The 27,603-nt window shown below is 39.9% G+C and overlaps 1 protein-coding gene across 2 annotated transcripts in view; it reads left to right on the forward strand.

Moving 5' to 3' along the window:
* The first annotated feature begins 8,084 nt into the window (after positions 1-8,084).
* The window catches only part of RASAL2 (RAS protein activator like 2), a 450,535-nt gene continuing 431,016 nt past the window's right edge, over positions 8,085-27,603 (forward strand). For both annotated transcript variants that reach the window (XM_006867078.1, XM_006867077.1), the window contains exon 1: positions 8,085-8,647. In XM_006867078.1, the coding sequence (XP_006867140.1) occupies positions 8,446-8,647 (202 nt within the window). In that variant the 5' untranslated portion in view covers positions 8,085-8,445. The remainder of the gene's footprint in view (positions 8,648-27,603) is intronic.

Here is a 27,603-nt window from a genome sequence, read left to right on the forward strand (position 1 = left end):
GGGAAAATATAATCGCTTCATCAAATGGTACTGGCAAAACTGGAAGTCCATTTGCAGAAGAACGAAACAGGACCCATATCTCACACCATGTACAAAAATTAATTCAATGTGGATTAAAGACCTAAATGCAAAGTCTGTAAAATGCAAAGATCATAATGGAAAAAATTAGAACATACAGGGCTCTGATTATTGTTGTTGTCAAGTGCCATCGAGTTGGTTCTGACTCATAGCAACCCTGTATAGGGTTTCTGAGGAGCTACTGGTGAGTTTGAACTGCCGACCTTGCATTTCAAATGATCTTGTGGCCCAGTGCTTATCCTACAGCACCACTTCAGGACTCTGATATATGACATAAATACACCATCAAACATAACTGAAAACACACAAACAGAAGACAAAAATAGATGACTGGGACCACCTAAAAATCAGACACTTACGTGCATCAAAGGATTTCACCAAAAGAGAATCCACAGACTGAAAAAAATGTTTGGCAATGACATACCAGAAAAAGGATTACTCTTTGAAATTTATAGAACACTTCAATACCTCAACAACAAGAAGAGAATTCAGTTTAAAAATGAACAGACACTTCACCAAAGAAAAAATTCAGGTGGTCAGCAGACATATGAAGAAATACTCAAGATCATTAGCTATTAGAGTGATGGAAATAAAAATAACTATAAGCTATCAATCATCTTACTCCAGCATTACTAACAAAATTAAAAAAAAAAAAGAAAAATCAGAAAACAACAAATGCTGGGGAGGGTGTGGAGAGAATGAGATCCTCCCACACTGCTGGTAGGAATGCAAAACGATGCAACCACTGTGGAAAATGGTATGACACTTTCTCAAAAAGTTGGAAATAGAAATACCTCATGATCCAAGAATCCCTTTACTTGGCATCTAGCTTCAAGAAATAAGAGCTGTGACACAAACACATAGATGCACACCCATGTTCACTGCAGCACTATTCACAAGAGCAAAAAGATGGAGACAGTCTAAATGCCCATGAACATCAACAAAAAACTGGCTAAACAAACTTTGTTACTTACACACAACGGAATACAATGCATAGGTGAAGAATAACGATGAATCTGAAAACCACCTTACAACATGGTTGAACTTGAAAGACATTACGCTGAATGAAACAAGTCACAAAAGTACAAATATTGTATGAAAAAGTTAATAAGAAAAGTTTTTCTTGATAAAAGAAGCATTCTATGGTGATTACTAGGAGTGGGGGTGGGGAGTTATTCACAGGCTAGAGGGTAGGCATATGTTAATATGGATGATGGGGCATACAAAATGGAACAAGAAGAAGGTTGACAGAGGAAAGATGACGGTAGCAGGAGGCACAGGGAAGAAAGCATGAGTTACAGTGAATAGGGGTAAATACTGGTAACTGATGGTACACGGAGGTGACTACAATCATTGTAATGGAGCAAGTATATGATTTGTTGAATGTAAACTTATGATCTGCTCTGTAAACCTTCACTCAATTTACAATAAAAAGTTAAAAAAAAAAAAGAACACGTGGTTTAGAAGGAAGAAGTCTAAGCTGCACTGAAGGTACATGGTGAAAAACAAGACTCCAGGAATTACCAGAATGCCAAGTAAAATGTTTCAACAAACTGATGCAGTGATGGAAGCACTCATTCATCTATGCCACGAAATTTGGAAGACAGCTCCCTGGACAACTGGAAGAGATTCATACTTGTGCCCATACCAAAGAAAGATGATCCAGTGGAACGCAGAAATTATCAAACTATATCATTAATATTACATGGAAGTAAAATTTTGCAGATAATTCAAAAATGGGTATAGGTGTACATTGACATGGAGCTGACAGAAATTCAAGCCAGATTCAGAAGACACAGAATGAAGAATAGTGTTGGTAATGTCAGATGGATCTTGGCTGAAAGCAGAGAATACCAGAAAGATGTTTGTTTGTGCTTTATTGACTATGCAAAAGCATTTGACTGTGTGGATCATAACAAACTATGGAAAACATTATGAAGAATGGGAATTCCAGAGCATTTAACTGTGCTCATGTGGGCCCTGTACATAGATCAAGAAGCAGTCACTTGAACTGAGCAAGGAGGTACTTCATCGTTTAAAATCAAGAAAGTTATCTGTCAAGGTTGTATCTTTTCACTATACTTGTCTAGTCTATATGCTAAGCAAATGAACTGAGAAGCTGGATTATTTGATAATGAATGTGGCATTAGGACTAGAGGAAGGCTCATTAATAACCTGTGGTATGTAGATGACACAACCATGCTTACTGAGAGCAAAGAGGACCTCAAAGCACTTGCTAATGAAGATAAGAATACAGTTTTCAATATGGATTATAACTCAATGTAAAGAAAATGAAAATCCTCACAATTTGACCAATAAACAGCATCATGACAAATGGAGAAAAGATTGAAGTTATCAAGGATTTCATTTTACTTGGATCTATAATGAATGCTCACAGAAGCAGCAGTCTAGAAATCAAATGATGCATTGCATTGGGCAAATCTGATGCAAAAGACCGCTTTAAAATATTAAAGAACAAAGATGTCAATGTGAGCCTGATCTAAGCCAAGGTATTTTCAATTGCATCATATGCATGTAAAAGCTGGATAATGAATAAGTAAAACTGGAGAAGAATTGATACTTTTCAACTACGGTGCTAGGCAATTATCCTGAAAGAACCATGGACTGCCAAGAGAGCAAACGAATCTGACTTGGAAAAAGTACAGTCAGAATGCTCCTTTGCAGCAAGGATGGAGAGACATTGTCCCAAGTACTTTGGAAATGTTATCAGGAGAAACCAACCCCTGAAAAAGGACATCGTGCTTGGTGACATTATAAAGAGGAAGACTCCCCAGTAAAATGGATTGACACAGTGGCAGCAACAATGGGCCCAAGCATAGCGATAATAATGAGGATGGCACAGGGTCAGGTAGTCTTTAGTTCTGTGATGTGTAGGGTTGCTGTGATTTGGAGCAGTCTGGACAACAACAAAACAGCACAGTAAGTCTTGTAGTGGACATCCCTGGGGGTGTGGGGGTGTGTGGGAATCAGAATTTTCTTTTTCTTTTATTTTGAATTACATGTGGTGGGTAAGTCACCTTATTATTTTACGTGCTTAGGACTTATAAAGGTTTTAATTAGGCCCTGTTGTCATGGGCCACTATGTTTCTGTCTGAATGTTTTTATTCTTTTTGCATTCCTGTAGTTGAATGCTGAAGTGAGACCATTGTTTTGGAGGAGTTTTTTTTACTAAGAAGAAATAACTGGGGGAGGTCTGCTTGTCTGTGACCTGTTTCACGGCTTTTACAAATAATATTGTCATTGGTTGGCACTAACAGTGGCTTTGTCCTAGGGCACATAGGCCAGGTATAAAAAGACACTCACAAAACCAAGAAAATAACTAAAATCACACAGTTTCTGTTATATAATCACTACCAAATGTTGCTTGGAGGAGACGGTCAGTGCTTTCAAGTTTTTAACCTCAACCTTAGTTTCCCAATTTAGTATAGTACTCACTTCATTTTTCTACCTGAACAGCTTCCAAACTTGCCTAATGCCATAGTTTTAATTTTTATCCAGCTTCTTTCTGTGCAGAACACAGGAGAATGAATGGAAGACTCCCATCTACTTGAAGCTTGCTGTCCCAGTCCCCTGAACAAAGAGAATGAGAAAGCAGAAAAACTGTTCCTTTGAAATCCAGATCCTTTCTAGGGAGTTGGGCATAGCTTTTCTTTTATTGCTTTAGAATCTGCTTAAGACCCAGGATGCAGGATGCTGTCTTGATGAGGGACAGACAAGGTTGAAAAGGGGAACATACTGAGCAGTGAGGAACAGCTGAGAGCTACAAAGATAGGGTTGTACTCATGTATAAATAGAATTTGTTGCTGCTACCCTGATGAATCAGACCAGATGTTTCTGTGATGTCTCTGTTAGGTCCTTTGGTTAAAAAAAAAAAAAAAAAGTATAATTTTGCTAAAATTATATGTGGGGCTAGGAATATGGCATAATGCTTTAGACTTAATTGTATGTAAAAGAATAAAATTACTTTACTATGGAAATCTTTATCAACAAGAAAGTACCCACTTATAGAAGGACAGAAAGGCATAGAAAGAACCAATCAACCAGTTTCTAAGAGTCAATTCCAATTCATGGGGACCTCAGGTATGTCAGAGTAGAACTGTGCAACATAGGGTTTTTAATAATAGATTTTTTGGAAGTAGATTACCAGGCATTTCTTCCCAGGATATCTGGGTGGACTTGAAATTCCAAACTTTCTGTTAACAGATGAGTGCATTAATGCTTGTATTACCCACTCAAAGCTTAGCTGATGTTGAGTGCCTTTGAGTAGGTTCCTACTCCTAGGGACACCGCATAGAATTACTGAGACTATACATCTTTATGGGAGCAGAAAACCTCATCTTTCTCACATGGAGTGGCTGGTAGGTTTGAAATGCTGACCTGTGGTTAGTAGTATAGTGCTTATCCTACAATGCCACCAAGGCTCCTTAAATCTTAGAAGAGCTGCCTTTTACTCAGTTGTTGCTGTTAAGTGCTTTTGAGTCGGTTCCAACTCACAGAAACCCTGCATAGGGTTTCTGAGGAGCAGTTGGTGAATTTGAACTGCCAACCTTGTCCAGTGCATTATCCTACAGCACCACACCAGGACTCAGTAGGCAGCCCAAACTAAACCAGATCCACTGCCTTTGAGAAGATTCTGACACCCAGACACCCTGTAGGAGAGAAAACTGCTCCGTGGGGTTTCCAAGGCTGTGAATCTTTATTGAAGCAGACTGCCACATTTTTCTACCTCAGAGTGGCTAATGGGTTCCCACTGCTGACCTTATAGTTAGCAGGTGAGAACTTTAATCACGGCGGCACCATCAGAGTTTCTCGAGTGGGCAACAGGGAGCTATTTTTTGAGCGTGGATTTGATCAGGCTGAATTGTGCTTTAAAATAATTCACTTACAATAGAGTGTGGGATGAATGTAGGTGAAAAGGCCTCAGGGGAAGGCAGAGAGCTCAGAAGTTAATGCAAGAAACCTGATGAAAGTTAATGAAGCCTGAGACAGGGTAGTGGCAGTAGGAATGGAGAGCTGGGGTTGGATCTACACAAGCACAGGTGAAGAGGAGGACTCAAAGGTACTCTGTGTTTAAACGACTCTCAAAATCCACTAGTTCCACAAACATAAGAAGGAAATTCAAGGTCAGGATGTTTGGGCAGGGGTAAAAGGGAACACAATGTGGTTGCTTTCCACTTAACACTTGTGGAGGTGTTCAACATTTACAAACTTTTCAATGAACCTCAGTACTGTGGATGGTGCTGAAGATATAGGGATCTTAACATTATCAAAGTGAGAGTTTAAATCAAAGAAGTGGATTGGTTGATTGGCGGAGAGAGTTGTGTACACTAGATACATTCCAGGCACACTAGATGACTACCTGAAGTTAGTCTGGGTTTGGCTTGGGTAGGAACTGGTATTTGGAGGGTCTGGATGAAAAAAGTAGGACTACTAGGAGTTGGCAGAAACTTTTTCTTTAGCTTAAGAAAAAAATGATTGGAAGCATGAAAAACACTTCAGTGAATATTTCACACACCACTCCTGATGCTGTTTTGAGATAACTGCTTGGTTAGATAAATTCCTTACAAATTGAGTAATGTTGTTGTTAAGTGCCTTTGAGTTGGTTCCAACCATGTGTAGGGTTTCTGAGGAGCGGCTGGTGGTTTGAACTGCAGATCTTGCAGGCAGTGCTTATCATACAGCGCCCCACCAGGACTCATGTTGTTGTTAAGTACCACTGAGTCAGTTCCGACCCATAGTGACCCTGTATAGGGTTTCCAAGGAGCAGCTGGTGGATTTGAACTGCTGACCTTGTGATTTGCAGTCTAGTGCTGATCCACAGTGCCACACGAGAAGTTCATCTGTATGTCTGATGCATATTTTCACATGCTCCCTGACTCAGGTTTTCCTAACCTCAACAGTAATTTAATATATAAAAATGTTCTAGGCCTATTTGGTGCTGAGCTTCAAGATCTTCCCTTGTCCACTGAGAAGCTGAATGATACAATAGAGTTGGAAGACAAATAGTGAAAATTATGGTTATAAATGATCACTAAGCAACCAAGATTGTCAACAAGATTAATCGCAAAAAGTTTTTTGCGAACAAAGTTGAAGTGACAAATGCCACTGAGACATCACAGACCCAGTTATACTGGAACTCTAGTGGTGCAGTGGGTTACATGTTGGGCTGTTAACCCTAAGGTTGGAGGTTCAAACCCACTAGCCAATCAGGGGAGAAAGATGAGGCAGTCGGCTCTGATAGATTTACAGTCTCAGAAACACTCTGGAGCAGTTATACTGTCTTACCGTGTCACTATTCAGGAGAAAGATGAGGCTTTCTGCTCCCGTAAAGATTTACAGCCTCGGAAACCCTGTACAGGGTTGCTATGAGTCGGAACCGACTCCACGGCACTTAATAACAACAACAACAACAGTGTCACTATAAGTCATAATAGACTGAATGGTAGTGAGTTTGGTTTTGGTTTATGCTGGTAGTTAATTTGCCAGGTCATGCCCTTTTCCTTAGTTTCCTCACCTGATGAACGAAAGGCCAGGTGACAATATTTTCTTGCCTTGAAATAGTACTACTCTAAATTAAGAATTTGGAGGAAATTACAAAATGCACTCAAAGCATAAGCCAAATAATAGACCAGGACACCACAAAACCAAAAAACTAAAATTTGCCCAAGTAGAGCATCTTTATGCAAAGTAGGAAAAAATGGAAAACAAAACAAAAATAAAAATACTCAACAACCTCCCCCCGAAAAAAAAACAACACAGCGTTAAAAAAAAACACCCTTATTATTTAAAAAACAAAACAAAATCTTGCTCTACTTTAACCAGCCATACTCAAGAAACATTGTTAGAGACCTACGTGTGCAAGACACTGTTTAAGTGGTTAATTTTCCATCTTAAAAAGTTATTATTTTGCCAGGACCCTATTGACAGTGATGGGACCGCCTTGGGTGGACATAAAAGTGAAGTCAAGGTCAAGGAGGGAGACAGTCTACAAACAGACCAAAAATAAATGCAAGTGACATCATCAGAGGAAAAAACTCCAACATGTTGCACAAAGATCAAAGGCAAAAAAAGAAGCATGTTGGGTTAATTCCGGGTTTTTGCGCATTTATGTGAATGCTCTGCCCGTCCATCCATCCACACCACACTTCTTAACCATGCTATTCTAAACCGATGACAAGTCCAGCTTCAGCGCGGACAGGGCGCAGAGCGCGGATTCTGTATATATCCCACAATCCCAGACCTGCTGCCAACTCCTGGAGCTGGGAAGGAAGGAGGCGTTTCCTCCCAGGGTGACTGTAAAATAAAGCAGCCTCTCCAATCTTTTAGTCCAATAAGAAAGAAATGCTGGTCTTACTCCCTCCCCCCAACAAAAGAAAGTGGGAGAGGGGAAAAGGAAGCTCCTTTTCTTTTTTTTAAATTTCCCGCACCCCTTTTCCTCCCCAACACCGTCTTTTCACTTTAAGCAGTATCGGGGGGAGCGGGTAACAAGCTCTGTAAAGCGGTCCTGGAGAGGGTATTTGGAAAGTAGGCGTGACTGGCCAGATGAATAATTCGGTGTCTGATTTCTCCTGCCTTCGGTGCCAGTCCCTCCTCTGCTTCGTTATTCATTTGCACACGCGGCCAGGCTCTCGGCCCTCGATTGCTCTAGTCTATCACCCTGGGATGCCGCCTGCCGCCGCCACCGCCGCGGCTGCCGGGCTTGTGGGATCCGCGGTAGAGCCGGAGCCGAAGCCGGAGACCAAGCCGCAGTAGGAACCCTGGTTTGAGAGTTAGAGGGGCGGGTCGGCTCATTTCGGGGGTGAGGACTGAGAACAGACGGCAGAGACTCAGGGGACAACGGCTTCCCTAGCTGAGGGAGCGGGCAGTCGGGCAGTCGGCGCTCCTGAGGCGGTGGCGGCGGGAGCCGGTCTGAGGGGGCGGCCCCTGGCGGCGACGCCCCCAACCCAGTCCTAGCCTACCCCGCTCCATCCCAAACCCGAGCCCTATCTGACCGCGAGAGACGCGGGCGGGGGCTGTAGAGGCGGCTCCGAGGGGACGGGAGGGCAAGCCTCCCTTCTCTCAAGTCCTTCCACGTCCGCTCCCGAGAGGGTCCCACACCTGAGCCCGGACCCACCCCCGATCGGGACCACGCTGGATCCACCTCCACGCCTGAGTCCCGCCCGCCTGCTGCAGGTGGGCTGCAGCGCCCGAGTCGCGGGCAGTGGGCGGCGGGGTAGGAGGTGAGGGGCGTCCGCGCCTACCGCTGCTCGGGTCCCTGCCCTGGCCGCTGCGCTCTCCTCCCCTTCCCGCAGGCTGGGCGCAGAGCCGCGTGCCCGCCCCGCCGCCGCCTGGTCCCTCCGGGGCACCATGGAGCTCTCCCCGTCGTCCGGAGGAGTCGCGGAGGCGCTGTCCTGGCCGGAGATGTTCTCGGGGCTGGAGTCCGACTCGCCGCTGCCGCCGGAGGAGCTGGATGCGGTTGTTCCGGTCAGTGGAGCCGTGACCGGTGGCATGTTGGATCGGATTCTACTGGAGTCCGTGTGCCAGCAACAGAGCTGGGTCCGGGTGTACGGTAAGGACCACCTGCCGTCGTAGAGGCGTTTTCGTTTTTTACCCTTGCACGGGGTGAAATTCACTCCCTAATCCCATCCCTATTCTCAGCCGCTCTCCATTCTAGGACCGTTTCCCTGTTCTAGGGTACGTTTTTGACTGGTTTCTCCATACTAGCGCCTAGGGAGAGAGGTGTGCGTGCGTCCCTGTGGTCTTTGGATCTCTTCAGGCACCTGCAGTATGTTTAGGGTGCAGTTGGGCATCCCAGACTTAATTTTTTTAGGTGATTACTTCAAGGTAACTGTCAGCCCATCTTCAAGAAGGTGTGGATGGGACACACCATGAAACCACGTGAATGGGGTCTCATCTCTTCCTCTTGTTAAGTGTGGCAAGATTGTATATAAGATAATACTCAACAAACTTTATAGAGGATAAAGTAACGAATCAAATGAAAACAGACAAAACCCTGAAATACCAAAAACAAATCTCGAAGTATTTATTTATTTGGTGGGAGCATACGAAACTCTAACCTTTTTCTGAACTTTAGTTTTCAAAGACACCCATTCATTCCAAGAGGGGGGTGGATTGTTTCGGATTGCACTATTGTTTCTGGTTCTCATTGTAAAGTGGCTGGGTTGCCACTCAGTAGGCTGAAAGTGATGCACACACTAAAACTTTCCCTTTCTGCATTCCAAGTAACCACCTCTTTAATTAAAACTGAATGATGAGATTCTATTAGGGTGAGCCTTGTGGCAGCATTTAAACCAGGCTGGTTTCGAAAACTCATAGCCCAAGCATTTATAGTCTGGCATTCAAGATAGAGCTGTGGCTTTCCAAACAATTGAAACGTCAAGATGTTTATCACTTAGCTCCCATGAACACAAAAGATAGTAGTGTGGTTGAACCATAAGATGTCAAATTTAAAGCACCTGGGATGAAACACAATGTTACGACGTTATTCTGCAGTCATGTGCATCTAAGTCCTTAGAAAGTACATTGTGTTTTTTTTTTTCATCATCATGACCCAAATTTAGAAGTTGCCTTTCTGGATAGTTCAGTTTTCTCATGACTTCTTGTCCATCACTGTCAGGAAGAACACAGAACTAGCAGTTGAGCTATCTAGGTGCTTGCTTTAGTTTTGCTACTAAACAGCTGTGTGGTTTAAGGTAACTTGACTCACTCTTTGACCCTCTGATTCCTTATCTGTAAAATGAGTGGACTGGAATAAATAATCTGAATGGTCCTTTAAATTCTAAAGCTCCAACAATTCTTAGAAGCTATTCTTCAGGATTAATGTTTGTACTGCTTTGCATTTCGGTAGGTGATTATAACTGTTTCTTGATGCAGCCTATTGAACTGAGAGAATTAAAGCAGGGAAATGGGAGATGTTACAAGGTCACCTAGTTCTCAGCAGATGAGATTAAAAACTTTAATGCCTGATTTTCCATTTGTCGGCTAATCTCACTTAAATGATTGCTTGTAACTAAAGAGGATCAGAAGTTGAAAATGAATATAATATTTTCCTATTTTGGCCTCCTTCCTATCATTACACAATTTGTCACACTATTTTTTATATGAAGTTAGTGATTGGGTCATGCTATACAGCTCAGTAGGATAAGCACTGGACTGCAAGTTACAGGGTTAGCTGTTTAAGCCCACCTACTGCGCCACAGGAGAAAGATGAGGCTTTCTGCTTTTGAAACCCTTTACAGGGTCACTGTGAGTCAGAGTAGACTCGAAGGCAAACCATCAAGAATTTGTAGACGTGTAAACATGTGTACATTTGTGTATGCATATATGCATTTATATACATAGGATTATTCAGAATTTCAGTGTCTAAAACTTTGTGGTGGTTTTTTGATTTAGTGTTAACCATCATTCTTTGTACATACAATAAGTGCTTGTTTTTGTACTCCATTCTTAGGACTTTATTTCTCTGTGTGTGTTTTTCTTTTGTTTTTAAGTATGTACATTGTATTTTAGTGCCAAGTTGCACTTTCCACTATACTTTTTTTTTTCTTCCCTTTGAATTTATCAGAAGTTTTCATTTACTGTTTAGTACTTCTACTTTCCTTCCTTTAAGGTGGCTCCTCCTGGATACTACATTGTTGTCTTTAACTTGATGTAAATATCCCAGACTATCTGCTATCTGTTACGACTTTTTTGTTGTTGTTGTTGTTATGACTCTTGACTTTTCTGTTTCCTTAGCTAGTTGCTTACAGTATGACCCTTTGAAAAACAACAAAGTAAAAATAATCTTAGGTAGAGAATCTGTTTGGAGGACACTAGTTTTTTTTTGTTTTTCTTGTTTGCTTGCATGTGTTGTTTGCTTGTTGTTGTTGTTATGTGATGTGGAGTCGGTTCCGACTCATAGCGACCCTCTCCAGGGTTTCCAAGGCTATAAATCTTAAAACCCTGTTAATCTTGGAATATGTAGGTTCTTCAACTCAAGTGTAAAATAATTTGATGAGTCTGTAGTCTAATGTGTTTAAAAGAAACCCCAAAATTGGGAACGTAGTCTAAGAGTATACAATTGGAAGTTGAGTTACTAGGGTTTTCATTCTGACTTTGCCACACATTGACTGTCTAACTTTGGGTAAGTAATTTTAGCTCCCTGGGACTAGGTTTCTACATGAAATGTGAAATCTGGAGAAGGTGATATCTGTGGTCTCTTTTAGCTGTAAAATTGTCTGATTCTATGGCCTGTCTACTTTCCCTTCAAATTCCAACCTGACTCATGGGGTTGGGCCATCATGCAACCCTCAACTTCATGCTTATATTATATTTAAATATCGTGATTGTCAGGAAATTCTGGGGAGCACTTTTATCAAAAGGTCATTGAATTGAGTTTTGAAAGAAGGAATGTGAGGGCAGTTGTATATTTGTTTGCAATGTTTTCACAAGATAGGAAGGTGGGGATGGGGATCTTGCTCAGGTCTAGCTCAGACAGTTTTGAGACCTAACCCTAAAATAGCCTTGTGTGTTTTAAAGATAAGGTACAAACTAAGGATTTGTATTAAGTTCTGCTGGCTGATGGCTCTGGTTCATATCTTCTGTGATATACTTCTGTTTGAAATCAGTATGCAAACCAACAAACAATAACCCCCCAAAAGAATATTTCAACAGAAACTTTTAGAAATAATCTATTATTAGTTCACCTAACATAATTTTAAGACTGGGCCTTGTTCTGAGTGTGTATTCTACAGGTCTGGCTCTTTGGTTGATAATGCATCTATCCAGAGATTTGTATTTTGCTATGATTTAGAAAAGATATTAGCAACTTTATAATCTGTGACAATATTTAGATATGCATGTTGTTGAGACATTGCTAAGAGAAAATATATATGTTCTCATGGTCTTCATTTTCTTTTAGTTGTAAAATTTTTCATTCCGGTATTACAATACGTTGTATTCATGCCCTGTCAAGACTAGAAAATTCTTGAGGTCAGTGAGTCTGTTTTGTTTATCTTTGTATCCCTATCTTTCCATTCCTGTCACTGTGTCTAACTGATGGGAACCTTACGCATATGGTTCCCTGTCTGTTGAATGTTGATCTATCTGTACTTAGACCATCTAGAACTCAACCTGACAGATAATTTGGGTGGCAGAGTAGTTTAAACAAAGACATGCCACAAACAGCTAAATATGGATGCCGAATCCAAGAGCATCAAATGCAGAACATTTTTCAGATATTTATAGCCTCAAAGCAAAGTCAATTGGCTGAAAAAGCTCAGCAGCCTAGTGAAAGGAAACGGGAGCGGCAAAGCCAGCCTCACTGTCTGTGCTTTGTGGTAAACAATGAGAACATTAAAATTAACTACTTTACCATGTTGGACACTCTTTGATAGATATTTAAAATACTGTTCCCAGGCCTGCCTGCAGTGGAGCTCTGTACCTATGAGTACAAGTCTGCAAGTAAGTATTTGTATGCACAGCACTTGGATGGCTACAGGGGAATATAGTTACCATATTAAAGAGGTCAATAAGAAATGACAGACTTTCTAATATTACAGTATCAGCAGGACTTAATCTAAAATATTCAATTAAGGAAACGAATAATGCCAGTGTTGTTGCTTATCATGAAGTTGCTCCAAGGGAGAAAAGACCTGGTGATCTATTTCCATAAGAGATTACAGCCAAGGAAACCCCTCTGAGGCAGTTCTATCTACTCAGTTGTATAGCATCTCTGTAAGTCCTGGTGTGGCACTACAGTATATTGCATTGGACCACAAGGTCAGTTTGAACCGAAGTTCGGCAGTTAAAACCCACTAGCCCCTCGGAAATCCTATCCAGGGTTGCTGTGAGTTGTAATGGACTCAATGACACTTAACAGCAACAGCAACTCAGTCAAGGCACACAACAACAAGAAGTTAATTGTTTCTTTGTAACTGATAGAGTCTGCTGGAAATTTTCTGAAGTGCTGGTACTATTTCAGCATTAGAAATACGAGATGAATCACGCTATTCCAAATTCCATGTGATTCCAGAGTGGTATCAACTTCTCAGGGACTGGATATGAATTGGTGGGGATGGATATGTTATCTGGCTGTATGTGGTTTTGCTTATGCTTCTGGAATGAACACAAAGGAAGAAATTTATTATTTTTTGAAGAGTGTCTTTTTGTTATTTACAACGTAATGAGTCCAGGAAGATGTTTTGTTTTTACCCAGTGTGAATTAGATGTGACTGACACACTGGCTTTAAACAAAATGTTGTTAAGGTAATTAACTTTGAATATTCTTAGTGAATCACTCATTTTAGGTGTCTTAAATAGCCACTCATGATTCCCATTTTGTGTTAATTAGGTGCCTTTGATATAGTTCTGACTCAGCGACCTGGTATAGGGTTTCCGAGGCAGTAAATCTTTATAGGAGCAGAAAGCCTCATTTTCCTCCTGTAGAGTGGCTGGTAGGTTTGAACTGCTGACTTTGTGGTTAGTAGTCCAGTGCATTTCTACAGAGCCACCAGTATGCCATGTATTAATATGTAGATAAATTGTTCAATCAAAGTGAAAAGTTTTATGTGCACTCTAAGAAAATCAATGAATGTGTACTCAATATTTCTCAACATGTTCATGCTACGTACGTGTTTTAATTTCCTCAAACACTATTAATTGAATCTTCAGAAGTGAGCTAATATTATAGAAACTTTTGGATTTATCTTAAGCTTGAGTTCAGTACTTAGGATGTGACATTGGTGCATTCATTTCCCATGATCTCCAAACAAATGTGGTAAAAAGTGCCGTCAAATCAGTTCTGACCCATAACAACTCTGTGTAGGGTTTCCAAGGAGCAACTGGTGAGTTTGAATGCTGACTTTGCATTTCCAACCGACTTTGTGGTCCAGCACATTAACCCACAGTGACATACCAGGACCTAGGGGTGGTGGCTGTGTGCTGTGGAGTCGGTTCTGACTCATAGCGACCCTGTACAGGGTTTCCGAGGTTGTAAATCTTTACAGGAGCAGAACGCCTCTACTTCACTGAAATACGTGAGAACGTCAGAAAATGCCGAGGCATATAGTGTTTCTTTTATATTTCTGCCTTTCAACCATTTGTTCTATAAATGTTCATAAATGATTGGCAGTTTCCTTTATAACATTTCAATATTATTCTACTGTCATGTTGCTTTATTGCTATTTTATTTTCAAGGATTGCAAATATTTTTGAAGAATGGATCTCTACCTAATATCCACAGTCTCATTTTTAAAACAGTTTGGGTTAGAGTGTTTCTGAATTCCGAACTCTCTAATTTTAGAAAATGAGTATGATGTATACCTGTGTGCAGTAATATAATCCTCCTAGTGGAGCAGTGTCTAGTAACCAGTGATGTTAATATTTCTGCAGTAAAACAAATGAATATTCACGTGTAAAGACTAAAAATAGCATTATGTCATTGCAGTTCAGATTTTACTGTTTAGAGGAGTTGTGCAAAAAGTCTTGCCTTTCAGATTCAGGAATTGCAGATATGGGCTTTGAGGAGCTGTCCAAGTTTTCTGACACAAATAATGCAAAGTTCAAGAGTGCTCATTTATTTGACAGTAGTATGTAGATAAAGACCGGCATTACCTTTTCCAGGTAATAAAATTCATTGCATACATTTCAAAAACGATGTACAGTTGTGCCCTATTATATTGAATGAAATACACTTCTGTGATTTGCTAAGGAAAAGAAAGGGATTCACATTACAAAGAAAGTAGGCTGTTTGGAGATTATTAAGGAGATGGTGTCAAGGCAGTGGTTTCTAAAGCGTTGTTTCATTAAAAAAGGGTGAGGTAAGTTGAAGCTGAGGGTTTATGTAATTGTTCTTTACAGTTGCTCTCTTCAGTAACACAAAGTGATTGAATCACCTTTTAAGTAGGTGAACCACAAAAAAGCATTCAGCTAATGACTGAGTTAATCCAGAAAAAATTCAGCTGTCTGCTCCCTTGTCCCTCCCTATTGGAATTAGTTTTAAGTAACTAGAGAGGTGTTTGGTCTTGTTAACCAGGAGGAGGAGCTTGAAGTGTGTTGAGGGCACGACTGAAGTTGCTTCACCTTGCCCTCTTAGCCAGGGATAATTGCTCTCTGATGTGTGTAAAAACACCTTTCTTTCCAGATGCTCAAGTGCTTCTCAAGACCCAAACCAAACCAAATCCACTACCTTCAGGTACATAGTAGAAATACCCCATAGGGTTTCCAAGGCTGTAACCTTCATGGAAGCAGACTGCCACATCTTTCTCCTGGGTTTGAACCACTCACCTTCTGGTTAGCAGTTGAGTGCCTAACTATTTCAATACCTGTGGGTAGAGAACCTGTTACAGATGTAATTTGTTTTCTAGTAAAAAGATGGTCATCAAAAAGTATATAAAGTACAAATAGAAGGTGAAACAGAGATTCTGAAACTCAGGGAAGTGGTATTGTGGCTATACTGTTACAAAAGAAACATGAATTGAACACTTTAAAAGCATAACAAAACTTCATTTTTGTTATGCTTGTAGTATGTTGCTGAGATGTTCATCTTCTCTATCTTGACAGTTGGGCTCTTAGTCTCCAAAATGGAAAATTAAGCGAATGACCCTCTGTGGTTTTCATTTCAGATGTAAGGAGTCTGTGTGTCTTACCTTCCCTAACTGAGTGTTGGTTACACTAATTAGTTGTCTGTGTTTACTTTATCCTTAACTGTGCAATTTAGATCCAAATGGCATTCTTATTCCACTAATAAGACTGCTGTCAACATTTGCAAAAGTCTGCTATTCATATTGGGTCATTTCCTATAAAATTTCTGAAATAACTGCCCCAGATACCTGATAATACTACTTGTACATGCTGTTTGGGAAGAATAAAAATTTAGGAAAATAATTAACATAAATAAAGAAAACAAAATTCAGAAGACAGTTTGAAAACTTAAAACGAAAACTTTTAAGTTAATAGTCCTAAATATTTTTCAAAACAGCCCTTTACATTTTCTCGTTAAGGAAACTGGCTCAGGAAGTGCAGCTTATTCCCAAAACTGGAGGCAAATTCCACAACTTGTCAGAATTGGAACCCTTAACCTCAGATTCCTTTGCCTCCTGATTTAGCCTGTAGATCTGACTGTTCCCCCCCAGGGAGATGGCCTACCAAAGTTTAGGGTCAGGAAAACTCAACAGTGAGAAATACCAGATTGTTTGATTCACAGTCTTTAAGGGAAATGTTGGAAGCACTATTACCTAGGTAACAGAAAACAAAAATGGACAAAACATCTAGAAAGAACAGGGATGAGAAGAATAATCTCATGGTCACCCTTAAAGAGGGTAGACCAGAAGACAGATTAAACATCTGTCTTCTACTAGATTTGTGCTGCAGTGTGAAGTGATGTTTTAAGGACATTTGAATGTTTCATGCAAAACCTGGGATAATGTCTAGTGACTTTTTACCTTCCCCTCTATTTTTTTTTTTTAAATGCTTTGTTGTGAATTATGCGATAGTTCACATGGGAGGACATCAGCTTCACATTGATCCCGTCGTACATCATTTCTTGCCATAGTCACAGTCCCCTCCGTGCATCATCGACCCACCAAAGGATACCTCTGCAAGCCTGCACCCCTGTCATCTGCATACCACTCCTTTCCCTCTCCAGGTCCAAAGTCTCCAGCTGCTCCATCTCCCCATATCATCGCCTCAGCCTCTATCCCTGGCATCATTGCTTCTCTGGGTAGGGTTCCATTCTCTGCTCTTCTCCTTCTATGGTCCCAGGGACCTCTGTTCCTAGACTGTAAGGTCAATCACTCCTCCTCCCTTTGCCCCAAAACGTCTACCTTCACATTTCTAGCCCTTACAATCAGTCCTGGTAACAATTGTTTGCCATTGTATCACAAGGGACCTATCTGCATCTCCTTTTATCAGCCCTGACTAGGCAGAATGGATACCTCTCAGTAGAGATTCCACCTTGCTTCACACCCTCTGAATCTAGGTTTCCCTTCTAATTTTTAACCTCTCAGGTTCCTATCAAGGAGCCCTGGTAGCTTAGTGGATTACGAGCTGGGCTGCTAACCTCAAGGTCAATAGTTCAAATCTGCTAGTCACTCTGAGGGAGAAAGAGGAGACTTTCTGCTCCCATAAAGATTTACAGCCTATACATTGTTGCTATGAGTCTGAACCAACTCAGTGACACACCACCACCACCACCGTGATTTGTACCTTAAGAACTTTTGTGTTGATGCAAATAATTTGAATTATAGGTAAATTCAAAGAACATTGAAATCACTTATAATTGTGTCTCTCAGAGACAACTACTTTTATTATTTTGTTGTGTTTTTTTCTAGACTTTTGTGTGTATAATTTATTTTTGTACATATTTGATATATGTACTTTCAAATATATTTTAATGTTATTTTTTAAGATTTTTTAAAAAAAATAGATACCCCTACTCAAAATTCAAAAAGTATAAAAAGAGATCCCATAAAGGTGCTATCTCCCTGTGTGCTATCTGGCCAGAGCCCCTAGCTGGTACAAATAGTTGGTGTGCTCTGCTGCAAACTGAAGGGTTGGGGGCACCTCAGGTGATAGGCCTGGGGGATCTCCTTCCATGAAATAGCCATGGGAAACTCTGCTCGGACACACATGGGCATGTCATGAGGCTTGATAACAACGGGTTTGGCCATCTGGCAAGCAATCATAGTCTCTTCCACACAACTAATACATGTTTTAAATTCTTGAGTATCTACTAATCATCTTTGTGCGTAAGACTTTGAACCAAACTTCTAACTGTTTCCTTAGGCTGAATTCCTGGAAGAGTATGAAGTGTTTTTAAAGGCCAAAGAATTAGTGCCAAATTGGTACAGCCTTCTTGGAAAGCAATTCCTGTTACTAGTATATGAATGTATAGCTCATAATTTTTTAAGTCCAACTGCTTTATTGCTGATTACCTAGATTTCATGGAGTGTGTGTGCCCTTAAGTGGACTCTGTCTCTTAGCGACCCTATTGGACAAAAGAGAAGTACTCCATGAGATTTTCTAGGCTTGAAATCTTTTCAGATTGCTAGATCTTTTCTACCATAGAGTGACTGGTGGGTTCAAAGAGCCAACTTTTTGGTTAGCAGCCCTAGTGCTTTACAATTGAACCACCGTGGCTCCTAGATTTTATGTCACACACCATCCATTGCTGTCAAGTCAATTCCGTCTTATAGAGCCCCTGTGTTGTTAAGTGTTCCCTAGTTGGTTTGACACTAACAACCTGTTAAGGTTTCCACCAGCCTTGTGAACTGCCAATATGTGGTTATCAGTCTAGTGCTTATCCTACAGTGCCACACCAGGACTCTCTAGAGACCCTGTTGGTCATAGGGTTTCCAAGACTGCAAATTTTATTTTGAATAGACAGCCTTATATTTGTCCCAGGGAATGACTGGTGAACTACCGATCTTATGGTTAGCAGTTCAAAGCTTAACCTACTACACCACCAGGACTTCTTAGATTTCATGTTATACCTTATTTAGCATATATTAAATGCTCTCAGAATCCTGTTGCTAATAACACTGCCCCTTTAAGTCATGGCAAACAAAGTCAAACCAGAGTGGACCTCACATTGTAAAATGTGTATGTGTTGGGATGATAACCTGAATGGGAAAAATTGCAGCTAGCTGCCTGTCAGAAACATAACCTCCCATTAGAAAACAAGAGTAACAAAGTTACTGAATCTCTTGACTGGTAGTCAAAAACAGTGGTGCCCAGCTCAAAGGTGGCAGCTGATCTTGTGGCTTTGAATGTGTGTCCTTCCCCATAGACCTGGCCTGCATCAGTCTCCTGAAAGGACTCACTGTGCCTCTTTTAAGTCCCCCATTCCAGGACTTCAACTCATAGTTTTTCCCTGTCTGGTTAGCATTCTGCTACACTAACAGTTTACAAATTTTGATCTGTTCTGATTTCACTGTGTCAGCCATGACTATACTGGTTTGAACTGGTGTGGAGCCCGGGATCTGTGGCATTTTTCCAAGTGAATGAGGGTAAAATAGTAATATACAGTCTGCTAAAGATCAGAACCACGACTATGACCTAGCCAACCTGTACACATCTCTCCAACTGAAATAACTTGACGCAAACATAATGTTTTAGGTACTTGATGAGACACGTGGTTGGTGGCTATTATCTTGACTATTTGAGTCTTTCATCTGCTTTTTTTCCTGGAGTATTACGAAGGAATTGACATTTACGAAAGTTCTTTTGCACATAAGTTGCATATAGGTTTATTTTGTTTTAGCTGGCTGAGCCAATGAAGTGTATATCTTACATTTAAGTGCCTTTGAGTCACTTCCAACTCATAGCAGCCCTATGCAGAACAGAACGAAACACAGCCATGTCCTGCGTCATCCTCACAATCATCGTTACACTTGAGTTCATTGTTGATGCCATTGTGCCAGTACATTTTGTTGGGAGGGTCTTGCTTTTTTTCACTGATCCTCTATATTTCCAAGCATGATGTCCTTCTACAGGGACTGGTCCTTACTGATAATATGTCCAAAGTATGAGAAACAATCTCAGGTTCTTACATAGTAGTACTGTGTTAATGATTGCATTTTATAACCTTAGATTGTTGTTGTTGTTGTTATTAGGTGCCATTGAGTCAGTATTGACTTAATAGCGACCCTATGCACAACAGAACCTAAGATTAGTTGAGGTCTATTCTGAGGACAGTTTATTACAATGTCAAAAACCAAGCTAAATTCAAGGGATGGCAACAAGAACTAGTATTAATCAGCAAATATAATTAAAAGTCTTTTATTAAGGAAAAAAATGTCAGACTAGGAATTAGAATATTTTTATTAATTAACCAGCTAACCACATTTTTATCAATTAGCTGTTTTGCCAAGGTACATCATCAATTTACCTTGACAAGTCAGAAAGGGGAAAACTTTAAAAAGCACTAAGTAGTTTTAAGTTGATTTCAGAATAGGACTTCATCATTTTGTTCTTATAACAAAATTATTTCACTGCTGAATTTTATGTAATGTTCAAAAAGGATGAAATTTGCACTGTTTCCACGGCATTGGCTGACAGCATAAAACATCCACTGAGCAGGCTATAATCCCTTTGTGCATTCTAATTTGTGCTAAAGTAGAGCACAGCCACAACTCGAGATTTCCCTCCTTGTTTTCCTTAAGCTTGACTATGTACAATTTTCTTTGTATTAGTAAATTTTAAGAATGCTCCTGAGGTGAGGAAGCTCAAGGGTTTCTAAAGCATGGCCCTATTTTGAAATGGGCCAATTTTGCCCAAGTTGTTGGTGATTAGTCTGTACCCCAGAAGACCTTGCTTGATAAAGATGGTCATTAAAGCCTTGAAAAAACAAACCAGTTGTTGTGGAGTCGATGATCTGTTTTAGAGAGACACTATAAGATAAAGAGCTCTGGTAGCGTAATGTTTACTGTCAGCAGTTCAAAACTACCAGCTGTTCCTTGGGAGAAAGATGAGGTTTTCTGCTCCTGTAAAGATTTACATTCTCGGAAACCCTGTATTGGGTCGCTATGAGTCGGAACTGACTCCACCCAACTCCACGGCACATAACAACAACAACAACATAAGAGATGTTCCTTGGATTTTTCTAGGCTGTTAGTCTTTTTGGAAGCAGACAATCTCATCCTTTTTTCTGGTGGGTTTGAACTGCAGACCATTTGATTAGCTGCTTTACCCACTGTGCTCCTTTTGGTATAGTTTTGCCTGATGTGGCACTGTAGGATAAGCATTGTACTGCTGACTATAAGGTTGGCAGCTCAAACCCACCAGCTGCTTCTCAGAAACCCTATACAGGGTCGATATAAGTGGGAACTGACACAGACGGCAGTTAACAGCATCAACAACTAACAAAAGACATGTTTCAATAACTCAAAAACAACACTGCCATTATTAGTATTTTCTAGTTTTATAAAGATGCCATAGCAATTTTCCTTTTTTACAGAAATTAAAATTTATAAGCACTACTTTTGAATCTAACCTGATAATACGGTAAAGAAATAATGTTGCATCATTTGTAGTGATTCCTATTGAGATAAAAAGACATAGCAGGTGATTTGATAGGCTAGAGTTCTTTGGTTAAGGTGAGAAAGTCTTCCTTCATTCCTTCGCAAATTCAAACTAATGAGTTTAAGGGGAAGCTTTTAGTTGTCCGCATATTGTGTTTTTGGCCCATCCCTCCATGATCATTTGTGAAGTGTCTCCTTGAGAGAGGCTTTATTTTGTAATGCTTACTGGCAGATCAGTTTTCTTCTCCTGCTGCTTCACTCGCAGTATTTTTCTCTTTTGTTGGCTGTATAGTGTTAATTCATTTATCTGGGGGCATATTAGGTAAGAGCATGTTTTTCCAAAGTTGCTTCCCCCAAAACATCTTACATTAGTTTTCCTTTCATCAGAGTTATGAAAACATGGTAAACCTTTTTTCCTTTCTATCAGGGAAGGCATTACTCATGAAAAAGCTAGTGTCTTCTAAAGATTCTTAGTGAAGTAAGATTATCAGTATCTGAGTCCCAATCCAGTACTTTTCCCCAAAAGATTACCCTTGTTCTTATTAGAGTTCCTAGTTACTGCTTCCAGTTTAATGTATTTGTTGTTAAAGTAAATCACACATTTTCATGGTTTTTTGGGAGATATGGTAGTCCAGTGGTAGAATTCTCTGTGGAGACTCAACTTCACGTCATTTGCAGCCACCACCACTATTATGTCATTGGAGATTTTTTGTTGAGATGATGCTGAATAGGCTTCAGTGGAGCCTCCAGACTAAGGCCAGCTAGGAAGAAAGGCCTGGTGAACTACTATAAAAAAAGAAACCAATGAAAACATTATGGATCACAGCAGTCTGATCCCATTGTACATGTGGTCACTGTGAGTTGGGGACTGACTTGATGGTATCTAAAGACCACAGCAAAGACAAGTTGTGTTAGCAGTTAGCAGCATGTCTCGCCCTAGATTCTCTCTCAGTGTCATATAGGTAAGAACTGATACTGAGGTTTTCATTGGTAAGCTGCAGGAATAAAAGTGAGGATGCTAGACAGAGTAAACAATTAATTCTTAGTATATTATTGTTGTTGTTGTTAGATGCCATCGAGTCGGTACCGAATCATAATGATCCTATGCACAACAGAAAGAAACACTGCCCAGTCCTGGGCTAACCTCACAATTATTGCCACACTTGAGGCTGCCACTTGGCCAATCCATTGATTGATGCTGCCACTTTGCCAATCCATCTTGTTGTGGGGTCTTCCTCTTTTTCTCTGACTCTCCACCTTACCAAACATGATAGCCTTCTCCAGCGACTGTTCCCTCCTGACAATATGTCCAAAGTATGAGAGACGAAGTTTGGCCGTCTTGGCCCCTAAGGAGCACTCTGGCTGCACTTCTTTCAACACAGATCTATTGATTCTTTTGGCAGCCCAGGGCACTTTCAATATTCTCCTCCAGCACCATAACTCAAATGCATCAATTCTTCTACGGTCTTCCTTAGTCACTGTCCAGCTTTTGCATGCATATGAGGTTATTGAAAATATCATGGCTTGGGTCAGGCGCACCTTAGTCCTCAAGCTGACATCTTTGCTCTTCAACGCTTCAAAAAAGGTCTTGTGCAGCAGATTTGTCTAATGCATTACGTCATCGGATTTCTTGGCTGCTGCTTCCATGAGTGTTGATAGTTGATCCAAGAAGAATGAAGTCCTTGACAACTTCAATCTTTTTCTCCATTGATAAGAATGGTATTTATTGGTCCAGTGGTGAGGATTTTTCTTTTCTTCACATTGAGATGCAATCCACACCAAAGGCTGTGGTCCTTGATCTTCATCTGTAAGTATTTTAAGTCCTCTTCACTTTCAGCAAGCAAGGTTGTATCATCTGCATATCACAGGTTGTTAATGAGTCTGTCTTCCTGCAATCCTGATGCCACATTTGTTTGTTTTTTTCCATAGAACCCAGCTTCTCGGATTCTTAGCTCAGCATACAGATTGAATAAGTATGGTGAAAGAATACAACCCTGTTGCACACCTTTCTTAATTTTAAGCCATTCATTGTTCCCATGTTCTGTTTGAACAGCTGCCTCTTGGTCCATGTACAGATTCCACATGAGCATAATTAGTGTTCTGGAATACTCATAATACCTTGCATGCGTATTCCACAGCTTGTCATGATCCACACAATCGAAAGCCTTTGCGTAGTCAATAAAGCACAGGCAAACATCTTTCTGGTATTCTCTGCTTTCAGCCAAGATCCATCGGATATCAACAATGATATACCTCATTCCACGGCCTCTTCTGAATCCAATTTGAACCTCTGGAAGTTCTCTGTCAATGTATGCTTGCAGCCGTTTTTGTATTACCTTTAGTAAAATTTGACTCGCATGGGATAGCAAAGACATTGTCCGATGATTTCTGCATTCCCTTCGGTCACCTCTCTTTGGAATGGACACAAATACACATCTCTTCCAATCAGTTGGCCAGATTGTTGTCTTCCAAAATTCTTGGTAGAGATGAGTGAGTGCCTCCAGTGCCACCTCATTTTCTTGAAAGAATTATTCTACCAATTCCTGGAACCTTGTTCTTTGCCAGTTCCTTCAGTGCACCTTGGAATTCTTCCTTCAGTATCATTGGCTCGTGATCATACCTCTTGAAATGGTTGAACATCAACCATTTTCTTTTGGCACAGTAACTGTGTATTCCTTCCATCTTCTTTTCATGCTTTCTGCATCATTCAATAATTTGCCCAGAGAATCCTTCAATAACGAAAGTCGAGGCTTGAATATTTTCTTCAGTTCCTCCAGCTTGAGAAAGAAATGTTGAGTGTGTTCTTCCCTTTTGTTTTTCTGACTCCAAATATTTGCATATTTTGTTGTAATATTTGACTTTATCTTCTCAAACTGATCTTTGAAAATTTCTGTTCAGCTCTTGGACCTCCTCATTTCTTCCATTTGCTTTAGCATCTCTATGCTGGATAGCAAGTTTCAGTGTCTCTTCTGACATCCATTTTGACCTTTTCCTTCTTTCTTGTCTTCTCAATGACTTTTTGCTCTCTTCATGTGATGTCATCCCACAGCTCTTCTGGTCTTCAGTCCTTAGTGTTCAATGTATCAAATCTGTTCTTCAGGTGATCTCTAAATTCAGGTGGAATATATTCAAGGTCATATTTTGGCTCTTGTGAACTTGTTTTCATTTTCTTCAGCTTCAGTTTTAATTTGCATATGAGCAGTTGATGGTCTGTTCTACAATATGCCCTTCATCTTGTTTTGGCTGATGATATGGAGCTTTTCCATCATCTCTTTCCACAGATGTAGTCAATTTGATTTCTGTATATTCCATCTGATGAGGTCCATGTGTATAATTGTCTCTTATGCTGCCCAAAGAAGGTATTTGAAATGCACCAAGGCCATATTTTCCAACTACTGATTCCTCTTCTTTGTTCCCAGCCTTTGCATTTCAATCACCAGTAATGATCAATATATCTTGATTGCATGTTTGATCAATTTCACATTGAAAAAGTTGGTAGTATATTGGTATTTGTCAAATTATTAGTCATAGTATTGACTATCCTATGTATCCTACAATCTTTGCTTTGCAATAACAATGACTATCACCAACATAGTAATAACACACTGACAAATAAAACTTCTTGGTTGTTTCCTATGTACTGGACACAGCTTTAAGTGCTTTATGTGTGTTAACTTACATAAACCTATAACTGTTCATCTGTTATGCGTTCAGTTATGTCCTCCCACACAAACCCCTATTCCTGTGGATTTAATTTTATTTGAGATATGGTTTTCTTTGTTATGCTTATGAGACCATATTAGTGTATGGTTTATTCTAAACCTAATCAGTGCTGAGTTGTAAGAAGCAGCCTAGACAGAGTGATAAGCAATAGGGTAAAGGTAGATACCAAGTGAAAAACGTAGATGCCAAGCGAAAAATCACCACGGAACTCAAAACCAACTTGTTGGCATGTAACAACAGAAGGTGAGACAAGAATCTCTAAGACAAGCTGACAGAGACAGCCATCCCTTAGACCTGAAGCCGTGAATTTGGACTTATGGCCTTCTAAACTGAGAAAATAGGTTTCTATTTTTTAATGCCATCCACCTTTATTTCTGTTATAACTGTACTGGATAGCTAAGACACTCCTTTATGAGAGTGATATTGTTATTATCCACATTGTGTAGACGAGAAATTGGAAGCATAGAGGTGTTAAGGACCTTGTCTAAGGTTACACTGCTAATAAGTGGTTTCATGTGGGATTTGAATCCATGTTGTCTGTTCTCATCTCCACGCGCTTGGATAATTTGGCTTCTCACAGATAAAAGAGATTCAAACTGTTACAATAAAAGTCATTCAGCAAAATGTTTGTTATATTGGACCTTGATCCTGTAATTTACCTGTGTGTGTTATATAGTATTGTAACTACAAAATAGTGTCATTTGTTCTGCTTTGAATGCCATGAGTCTTCATAAAGTTTTCCAGGTTTTAATTGTATGCAACATGAGAAAGGCGTATGTGGGTGAATGTTGTGAATATTTCTATAATTAAAAAAGGTTAAATATAGTCTGTTAGCTATGAAAAATGTATGTATTTTTAGCAGTAATACAAATTCTGAAAATTGTTTATTTCTATAAAAAGGCCATAGAAAGGCCTGTTGCTTTTCTTTGAGTCAGTAAGCATATTGATCTATTTAAGAAACCTCACAGTCTTAACCATGAGTTTGTATTCATTTGGAGCATAGCTTTGTTTTCTCTAGGATATATATTTTCCAGTTTAATATTAGAATTCTGATAAAGAGAATCCACATTCACAGAGCTAGACCAACCCAAACATTGATTAGAGCTTGACCATATACATTTTAGAATATTTATTGAATTCATATGTTATTTTTAAAAGGCTTAGGGATACTGAGGCCTCTTGGTGAACCTGGTTTACTTTCATCTTGGTTCCCCTTGAACCTGGCTATACTTACGGTGGATATGGTTTACAGTTTGCACATATCCCAAGGTTTTATATTTCAAGGACTCAGAAACTTACAGCATAATTCATACATGTTTAACCTTGTGAATCAGTTCTGAAATTTAGCTTCATTTCCTATTAAAGAGCCTACACGTTAAAAAAAAAAAGTTTGTTGAGGTTTGGACAGTTTATTAATGTGAAGTAAGGTATGAGTCTATAACATTCAGATCATTTCTTATATCCTTTCTTAAAAATAGATTTAATAAGACATAATTGACTTACAAGAAACTATATGTTTAAAGTATAATTTGATTTGTTATGAAATATGTAAACAACCATGAAACCATTGCCACAAGTAAGAAAATGAACATAACTATTTCCTCTAAAACATTTCCTTGTTTCCCTTCCAATCTTTCTTACCCCCATCACCAGAAAACCTGCTGTCTTTGTAGATTAGTTTGTACTTTAAAGAATTTTGTAAAAGTGAAATCATGCACTACTTTTGATCTGGCTTCTTTCATTCAGTATAATTATTATGAGATTCATCTATACACTTGCATGTGTTGTTGTTAACCAATGTTAATATTAGGTTGGCCCCCCCAACTCATGGTGACCGCAAGTACAATGGGATCAGAACTATGGATTAAGATTTTCATTGGCTGCTTTTTGAAAGTCTGTACATTGCCAGGTTCTTGTTAGTGTGTCTTACTCTGGAAGCTCCACTGGAGCCTGATCATCTTAGTACACGCAAACCTTCATTGACAATGGGTGGTGACTATGCATAAGGTACACTGACTAGGATCTGTACCAATGAGCCACTACTGACCTTGCCCCTGCATGTATGAATAGTTTATTCCTTTGTGTTTCACTGACTAGATAACCTACAATTGCTTATTTGTTTATAAGCCCTGACTGCAAATTTCTTAACAAAATATCTTCCTGTAAATGGTGCAGTGAAAACTGGAAATGCTTATTTGGACTTAGTAAATACCATTAAAATATGAGAATAAGTTAAAAAGTGATTGTGTTGGTGGTTGTGTGCTATGGAGTTGATTCCAACTCATAGCGACTCTGTATAGGGTTTCTGAGGCTGTACATCTATATAGGAGCAGAAAAGCTTCATCTTTCTCCCGAAGAGCCACTGATGGTTTCAAACTGCTGACCTGTGGTTAGCAGCCCAACTCTTACCCACTATGCTACCTGAGCTCCTTAAGTTAAAAAATAATGCTACAAAAATAGACACTGGTGGGTGAGAGAAAGGAATAGTCAGAAACATCACCATAGAAAGCTTGTAAGTTCGTCTTCTGCCTGTAACTGATTGGAATACCTAAAATGGCACTACAATGTGCCCAGAGAAGGAGGCTTCCTGCGGAGCCTCTGAAATACATAAGACTAGAGGTAGAAGCCTGAACCACATCCAGATCTCCAGAGATGGGAAATTTCCACTTGAAAAGACGAGCAAACCAGCCTGGAGCGGCTAGAAGAACAGAAGATACTTCTTGAAAGAAAGACCTACAGAAAAAAAAAAAAAAAAACAGTAGAGGCAGACAAACTGTTAACA

Source organism: Chrysochloris asiatica, unplaced genomic scaffold, assembly GCF_000296735.1.
Source record: "Chrysochloris asiatica unplaced genomic scaffold, ChrAsi1.0 scaffold00100, whole genome shotgun sequence".
Classification (NCBI taxonomy): domain Eukaryota; kingdom Metazoa; phylum Chordata; class Mammalia; order Afrosoricida; family Chrysochloridae; genus Chrysochloris; species Chrysochloris asiatica.